At 38.1% G+C, this 9178-nt stretch overlaps 1 protein-coding gene across 1 annotated transcript in view; it reads left to right on the forward strand.

The window, feature by feature from the left end:
- Window positions 1–9178, forward strand: part of LOC121039922 (disintegrin and metalloproteinase domain-containing protein 18-like) — a 162896-nt gene that overhangs the window by 8374 nt on the left and 145344 nt on the right. Inside the window, exons 3-4 of the mRNA XM_040490381.1 lie at window positions 4044–4099; window positions 6850–6928. Of these exons, the coding sequence (XP_040346315.1) occupies window positions 4044–4099; window positions 6850–6928 (135 nt within the window). The remainder of the gene's footprint in view (window positions 1–4043; window positions 4100–6849; window positions 6929–9178) is intronic.

Genomic DNA, 9178 nt, shown 5'->3' on the forward strand with positions numbered 1-9178 from the left:
TTTTTTGGGGACAGAGAGAGACAGAGCATGAACAGGGGAGGGGCAGAGAGAGAGGGAGACACAGAATCGGAAACAGGCTCCAGGCTCTGAGCCATCAGCCCAGAGCCTGACGCGGGCCTCGAACTCACGGACGGTGAGATCGTGACCTGGCTGAAGTCAGACGCTTAACCGACTGCGCCACCCAGGTGCCCCTCTTATGATCTTTTAGATTTCTGTGCTGTCAGTTTTAACTTCTCTTTGATTTCTGATTTTATTAGTGTCTTCTTTTTTGTTGTTGTTTTTTGTTTTATTTTGGTTTTGGTTGTGATTTTTTTTTTTTTTTTTTTTTTGGTTAGTCTAGCTAAAGGTTTGTTCATTTTGTTTTATTTTTTTCAAAGAACCAGCTCTTAGTTGCATTGATCTCTTCCATTTTTTGTCTCTTTTTATTTATTCCTCCTCTGATCTGTATTATTTTCTTTCTTCTGCTGACCTTGAACTTTGTTTGTTTGTTTTCTAACTCCTTCAGATATAGACTTAGACTTATATAGTAGGACTGTATTGCTGTGATCTTTCCTTTTAGAACCACTTTTGCTGCATCTCAAGGATTTTGATATGTTGTATTTCTGCTTTCATTCATGTCTAGGTATTTTTTCTTTGATTTCTTTCTTTAAAAATGTTGCTTATTTATTTTTGAAAGAGAGTGTGTGCGCACGAGTGAGGTAGGGACAGAGAGAGAATCCCAAGTAGGCTCTGTGATGTCGATGCATAGGCCAATGCCAGGCTTGAACCCACTAACTGTGAGATCATGACCTGAGTCAAAACAGGAGATGCTTAACTGACTGAGCCACCCATCTCTTTGATTTATTTGTTTGACCCATTGAATGTTTACTAGCATGTTGTTTAATCTCCACATATTTATAGTTTTTTCCAGTTTTCTTCTTCTAATTGACTTTTATACCATCTCATTTGGAAGAGATCCTTGATATGATTTCGGTATTTTGATGATGTCTTGTTTTGTAGTCTAACATGTGATATGTCCTGGAGGATGTTTTATGTGCATTTGAGAAGAATGCATATTCTGTTGCTTTTGGATAGAATGTTCTGTGTAGCACTATTGTCTGTTTGGTTTAATGTTTTATAAGACCGATGTTTCCTTATTGATTTTCTATCTAGTTGATCTATCCACTGAGATAAGTGGGGGTTAAATTCCCTACTATTACTATATAGCTTTTAATTTCTCCGCTTAAATATGTTAATATTTCTTTATGTGTCCTGATGCTTCTATGTTGGGTGTGTATATATTTATAAATGTTATATCTTCTTGTTAAATTGACCCCTTTATCGTTACATAAAGTCTTTCTTTATTATTACAGTCCTTGTTTTAGAGTCTATTTTGTTGGCTATGAATATAGGTATGCCAGCTTTGTTGTTTGTTTCCATTCCATGGAATATCTTTCTCCATCCCTTCACTTTCAGCTTGTGTTTGTCCTTTCTTCTGAAATTAGTCTTATGTGTGTAGAACACAGATGAGTCTTGTTTTTTTTAATCAATTCAACCATTTTATGTCTTTTGATTTTAGGGTCCATTTACATTTAAAGTCATTATTGATAGACATGTAGTTATTGCCATTTTGCTAAAGGTTTTCTGGATGTTCCTTTCTTCTTCTATTTCTCTCTTCCCTAGTGGTTTGATGTCTTTTGTTAGTGTTATGTTTATATTTCTGTCTCATTTTCTTTTGTGTATTTACTTTTTGTATGTATGTGTGATTGTTGTGAGGTTTACATATAATTTCCTATGTTATATGAGTTGAGTTGACAGCAAATTAAATTTGAACACATTCCAAATCTTTCCATTTTTCTCCTCCTGTTGTGTTTTATATTTTTATGGCACATTTGCATCTTTTATGTTAGGTATGCTCTAACTAATTATTATGGTTTTAGCTAGTTTTACCATATTTTTCTTTTAACCTTCATACTTGCTTTATAAGTGATTGATCCACTATCTTTACTATGCATTTACCTTTTCCAAAGAGCTTTGTTACTTTCATATGTTTACCTGTTATTAGTTGTTGTCATTTCTTTTCAGTTTAGAGAAGTCTTTTAAACATTTCTTTTCAGGCCATTTTAGTGGTGATGAACTGCTTTAGGTTTTGCTTAACTTGAAAACTTAATCTCTTTATTCAGTTCTGAATAATAGCCTTACCAGGTAAAGAATTGTTGGTTGAAAATTCTTCCACTCAGCACTTTGAATATGTCATTTTACTGTCTTCTGGCTTGCATTATTTCTGCTGAAAAATCTGCTGATTTATGAGATTAGATTTACAAGATTTCCTTGCATATAGTACATTGTACTTCTTTTGCTGCTTTTAAGAGTCTCTCTTTATTTTTAAACTTAACCATTTTAACTGTATTATATCTTGGTGTGGATCTGTTTGGGTTTATTTTATTTAGGACTGCTTAGCCTTCCTGAACCTGTCTGTTTCCTTCCTCAGATTAGGGAAATTTCTGTCATTATTTCTTCAATTAAGTTTTTGGCCTGTTCTCTCTTTGCTCCTTCTGGGATCACTATAGTTTAAGTATTATTCCATTTGATGTTGTACTTAAGGACTCTTAGTTATCTTCATTTTTTAGCTCTTTTTTTTTCCTGGTCTCTCTGGGTGAGTTCTGCTGCTTTGTTTTCCAGCTCAGTAATCCAGTCTTTGGCCTCGTTCTGTGTGCTGTTGAACTCTAGTGTAGTTTTCAGTTTAGTTATGTCCTTATTTAGCTCTTTGACTTCTGTTTAGAACCTTCTTATATTTCCTGTCTCTTTGTTGAGGATCTCACTGTGTTCATCTACTCTTCTTCCAAGTTTGGTGAACATCTATATGACCATTACTTTTAACTCTTTATCAGGTTGATTGCTCATCTCCATTTCATTGAAGTCTTATGTTTTTTTTTTTTTTCTTTCATTTGGAACATATTTGCCTGTCTCTTCATTTTTCATTACTTTCTGTGTTTGTTCCTATGTATTAGACAAATCAGCTACCTCTCCTAATCTTGAAGGAACAGCTTTTTGTAGTTGTAACAAGAACCCTGAAAGCACAGTTCCCTCTGACCACTAGAGTAACATGCTCAAGGGATATCATGCTCAAGGTATATGCTCTGCACACCTATCTGCAGTGCATGGGTGCTCAGAACTGGTATCCAGCACAGGTACATCATACAGTGCCACTGAGGTCCAAAGGTGAGTTGGGCTGGTGCCTGGCATGACTGTACAGTATGGCTGTGATGCCATAGTGTGGACATGGTTCTTAGTTGGGTGTGCCCAAAGACTGTAGCAGGTTAGAGAGATATTCCAAAATGGTGCCCACCAGCACTGACATTAGCAAAGTAGGATGATGTTGCAGATGTGGCACCCACCAGTTTCTCTGTCCCCAGAGAAAGTTCAACAGTTTACTGCTTCTCTGGCAAGTGCTTTAAGTTTAGTAAATGGGTCTTTTCACATATGGTCCAGGTGCTTTTCAAATTAGCATTTTTTGCTCTGGTTTAGTGATTCTGCATGTAATCTTTTTAAGAGTGGGTTCTCCATGCTCTACAGTTCTATAGTTTTCCTGGATGTAATATCTATTGTTTTTCAAACCTCAGCATTTAGGGGGCTCATCTCTCTTCTGTAGGGTCTAACAATTTAGCTATCTGTTGTTTAGCACAAACCTCTGATTCCTTGGTATTTTTGTTTCCCATCCCGATTATGTTTCACCCTGCTTGAGTAGGTTTTGTTTTGTTTTGTTTTCTTTTTTGGCAACGTGGTGTCTCTCCCTCTCTTATCCATCTCAATGCTGTCTTTTTTGTCTTTTGCTATAGAGTCTCTGTGCATCCCGTTTTCCAGTCTTTTTCAGAATAAATTACTCCATATGTAGTTGTATATTGGTTGTAACCATGGGAGGAAGGAGTTCATGATCTTCTGATATTGTTATCTTGAACCCATTTCCCCAAATGAATTGTTTCATTTACATGAGACAAAAATAGTGTTTCAGTTTATGTATTTCTGATTTACTAAATCATCTTTATTTATTTGCTTTATTTTAGGTGATTTATGTCATTACAATTGATGAAAAACCCTACACTCTGCATCTCAGAAAACAGTAAGATGTATTTTCCATTAAAGCTTAGATTTTAATTTTGAATATATTTTTTAATTTTTTTAATGTTTTTATTTATTTTTGGGAGAGAGACAGAGAGAGAGAGAGAGCATGAGCAAGGGAAGGGCAGAGAGAGACAGGGAGACACAGAATCCAAAGCAGACTCCGGCTCTGAGCTATCATCACAGAGCCTGACACAGGGCTCGAACCCACAAACTGTGAGATCATGACTGGGCCAAAGTCGGGCGCTTAACTGACTAAGCCACCCAGGTGCCCCTAATTTTAAATATTTTTGTACGCTGTTTAAATTAAAGAATGCAATATAATGTAGACTGTCTTTCTATTTTTCAATCAAGATTAATTACGTCTTGAATAATAGAAGAGTAGAATGATGTATAATAGAATGTTATATTTTAATTTTCTAGCTTATTATTTTCAAATTAAAAAATAAGCTACTTATTTCTAGATCTTCAATTGAGTATAAAGCTATTGAACCCAAGAACTGTAATTTATGTATTAAATAAATATGTCTGATGTGAAGTCAAACATGGTTACACATCAAGTGGTTTATTGGTGGAAAAGTCAATTAATGGCATACATTTTATGAATGTATTAATTATATATGTATTTATTTTTAACAAGTCTATTGGGTACATTCATGTATCATAAAAATCACTCAAGTGTATAATGCAATAACTTTACACTGTATGCAGCACTGCAACCATCAACCATAAATCATTTGTAGAATGTTTCATATCTTACATAAGATCCTCACGCTGTTTCATATTTAATCCCTGTGCTCACCCACAACTACAGGCAACTATCAATCTATTTTGTGTCTCCTAATTTTCATTTTCTCAGCATTTCATGCAAGTGGAATCAAACAGCCTTTTCTTTGCCTGCATCTTTGAAAATATATATTTGTAACAACTGCCTTTTGTCTGCCTGCATCTCTGTAGTTGAACAAGGATAAAGAAAACTACCCACTTAATTTATGACTGTTCCCATCTAATTCATGACCGTTAAACTCATGTTGGTTTTTAATGTCTGTACAACTCCACTGAAATATTTTTTGATAAGACCATCAATGATCTTTACGTTGATGAATGCCAGTTATGTTTTAATTTTCACTTTTCTTTACCAAATGGCAGCATCTTGTGTAGCTTATCAGAATATCCTCAGAAAATACTTTCTTCATCTGGCTTCATTTCTTCATTTGGCCAGAACACTGTGGACTCCTGGTTTAACTTTTACCATTGTGTTTACTCTCTCAGTTTTGTTTGGCTATTTGTTTCAACTTGTTTGTTTTTTATATTCTTCTTCATCTTTCCAATCTTAGAGTACTCCATGGTACTTTTCTTGAATCTTGTTTTTCCCTAGCTACATTCAATTACCTTATTATTTCATCCTTTCTTGTAGCTTTAATATTGATTACCTCCAAGTTATATCCCTACTTTATTCCTCTCCAATGGACATCATATTCATGTATCTGACTACTTATTTGATTATCAAGTGTTTGCTAGAATTCTCATACTTAACATATCCAAAATGTACATCTGATCCTCCCTCAAAATTTATCCTTCCTACAGTCATCTAAGCAAATGGCAATTCTATTCTTCTAGTTTCTCAAAACAAAATATTGGAGCCATCCTTGATATCTTTTTTTCTTCTGTTTTCCCACACAATGGATTATTAATCCCAGTGGATTATTAAATTCCAAGTGTTCAGTCTTCAAAATATACCCATAATTGAACCTCCACCACTGCTAACTGTCTTAGTTCAAGTCACAATCATATCTTGCCTGGATGATTGTAAGAGCCTAACTGCTTTCTCTGCTTCTACTTACTTGCCCTACAGATAATTCTCAACAAGCATTCAATCTGACTCTATTAAAATGTTGGTCTGAAGGGTCCCTGACTGGCTCAGTAAGAAGAGCATGTGACTCTTGATCTTATGAGTTTGAGCCCCACATAGGGTGTAGAGATTACTTAAATAAGTAAAACTTAAAAAAAAAATAAAGAATCTGATCATATCATTTATTTGTTCAAAATCTTCTCATCTCTGTGACACCATCTCTTACTACTGTCTCTTATCTTCAATCAGCATTTCATTCCAGTCACATCTTCCCCTAGTTGTTCTTTATATATAGAATGCATATTTTGGCCTCATGATCTTTGGATTTTCTCCTAACTCTGTCTGGAGTAACATATCTATGCAAATCCATGTGGCCTGTTTTTAGGTCTCTACTCAATCAATTCAGTGAGCTTTTCTATGCAGTGAGCTTTTCTATGCTATCTACACTTTGCAACCTATCTACACTTTGCAACCTATCTACACTTTGCAACCAACTTCCTTCACCCAGGCCTTATTTAATAACATGCTTAACATCTAACATGCTAGCAGTGTGTGTCCTTTATTGTCATGAAAGCCAGTGGTTTTGTCTTTTGTTTACTGCTGTATCCTAATGCCTAGAAGAGGATCTGTCAGTAGGCACTCAGTAAATATATGTTGGATGAAGATATACACAGGCACACACTGATACAGAGGATTTCAGTGTGTTCCAGTGTTAAGAAAAGCCGAGCTTTCTGATATGCTAGTTCTGTCAATTTAAACTGTTATGCCACACTAAAATTACTCTAATTGAAGCATATTATTATATAAATCCAGTATATTTCACATTTATCTTTATTATAGTAATGTTTATATTCCAATTAAGTTCATGACTGACCATTTTTTATTTTTGTTTTTCTTAGCTCATTCTTATCCCAGAACTTTTTGGTTTATACATATAATGAAACTGGATTTTTGCATTCAGAGTCATCATATTTTAAGGTAAGCTTAAGATGGCTTAGATATTTATTATCATATGTTTATTGAAGTGGCCATACCATTATCATTAGGATATGTTTGTTCCATGAGGACAATTTAATTTTTTTTTTTTAACATTTATTTATTTTTTTGGGACAGAGAGAGACAGAGCATGAACGGGGGAGGGGCAGAGAGAGAGGGAGACACAGAATCGGAAACAGGCTCCAGGCTCTGAGCCATCAGCCCAGAGCCCGACGCGGGGCTCGAACTCACGGACTGCGAGATCGTGACCTGGCTGAAGTCGGACGCTCAACCGACTGCGCCACCCAGGCGCCCCGAGGACAATTTAATACAAATATTTTATTCCATATAATTGACCTGTTATGTGGTTGATTGTTGTACATAAAAATAGTAAGTGAGAGAAATGGAGCTAAGATGGTGGAGGACCACTAAGCTTGTCTCATCCCTTGAACACAGCTAAATAGTTATCAAATCATTCTGAACACAGCAGATCAAAACACACGCAGGATGTAGTTTTTTGTTTCCTGCTTTTTGTGTTTGTTCTGTTTGTTTGTATGTTGTTGTTTTTTTTTTCTTTCTTTCTTCTTTTTCCTTGTCTTTGCTTTTCTTTTCTGGACAAAATGACAAGATGGAGAAACTCACCCTAAAAGAAAGAACAGAACTCATGGCCAGGGATTTAATCAACACAGATATAAGTAAGATGTCTGAACTAGAATATAAACCCACAATTATGGGGTGCCTGCGTGGCTCAGTTGGTTAAGCATATGACTCGTGGTTTCAGTTCAGGTCGTGATCTCACGGTTTGTGAGTTCAAGGCCAACGTTGGGCTCTCCACTCTCAGTGCAGAGCCTACTAGGGATTCTCTCTCTCTCTCCCCCTCTCTCTGTCCCTCATGAATTCTCTCTATCTCTCTCAGAATAAATAAATAAACTTACATATATAAATAAAACCACGATTATAATAATATTAGCTGTGGTTGAAAAAGCATAGAAGATACCAGAGAATCCTTTTCTGAAGAGATAAAAGAACTAGAATCTAGTCAGGCTGAAATTAAAAAATCTATAACCTACAATCTCAATGGATGCCATGATTGTGAAGGTGGATGAAGCAGAGTAGTGACTCAGTGATATAGAAGATAAAATTATGGGGTGGAGAAGGAAGATGGTGGCGTAGGAGGACGCTGGGCTCACCGCGAGTCCTGCTGATCACTTAGATTCCACCTACACCTGCCTAAATAACCCAGAAAACCGCCAGAGTATTAGCAGAACGGAGTCGCCGGAGCCAAGCACAGACGAGAGGCCCACGGAAGAGGGTAGGAAGGGCGGCGAGGAGGTTCGCGCTCCACGGACTGGCAGGAGGGAGCCGGGGTGGAGGGGCGGCTCGCCGGCCAAGCAGAGCCCCCGAGTCTGGCTTGCAAAAAGCAGAGGGGCCTGACGGACTGTGCTCCCACAGCAAGCGTGACTTAGCGTCTGGGAGGTCATAAGTTAACAGCTCTGCTCAGAAAGCGGGAAGGCTGGAGGACAAAGGGAAGGAGAGCTGCTGAGCCCCCTGACGACAGAGCTCAGTTTGGTGGGGAACAAAGGCGTTCGCAAGCGCCATCTCCCCCGCCCATCCCCCAGCCAAAATCCCAAAGAGAACCAGTTCCTGCCAGGGAAATTGCTAGCTCCGCGCAAACACCCAACTCTGCCCTTCTGCGGAGCCAAACCTCCGGCAGCGGATCTGACTCCCTCCTGCTGCCACAGGGCCCCTCCTGAAGTGGATCACCTAAGGAGAAGCAAGCTAAGCCTGCTCCTCCTGCCCCTGTGCACCTTGCCTACCCACCCCAGCTAAGACGCCAGATCCCCAGCATCACAAGCCTGGCAGTGTGCAAGTAGCCCAGACAGGCCACCCAACCACACAGTGAATCCCGCCCCTAGGAGAGGGGAAGAGAAGGCACACACCAGTCTGACTGTGGCCCCAGCGGTGGGCTGGGGGCAGACATCAGGTCTGACTGCGGCTCCGCCCACCAACTCCAGTTATACACCACAGCACAGGGGAAGTGCCCTGCAAGTCCTCACCATGCCAGGGACTATCCAAAATGACCAAACAGAAGAATTCCCCTCAGAAGAATCTCCAGGAAATAACAACAGCTAATGAGCTGATCAAAAAGGATTTAAATAATATAACAGAAAGTGAATTTAGAATAATAGTCATAAAATTAATCGCTGGGCTTGAAAACAGTATAGCTGACAGCAGAGAATCTCTTGCTACAGA

The sequence above is a fragment of the Herpailurus yagouaroundi genome, unplaced genomic scaffold (assembly GCF_014898765.1).
Source record: "Herpailurus yagouaroundi ecotype Mexico unplaced genomic scaffold, PumYag 28, whole genome shotgun sequence".
NCBI classification, from domain to species: domain Eukaryota; kingdom Metazoa; phylum Chordata; class Mammalia; order Carnivora; family Felidae; genus Herpailurus; species Herpailurus yagouaroundi.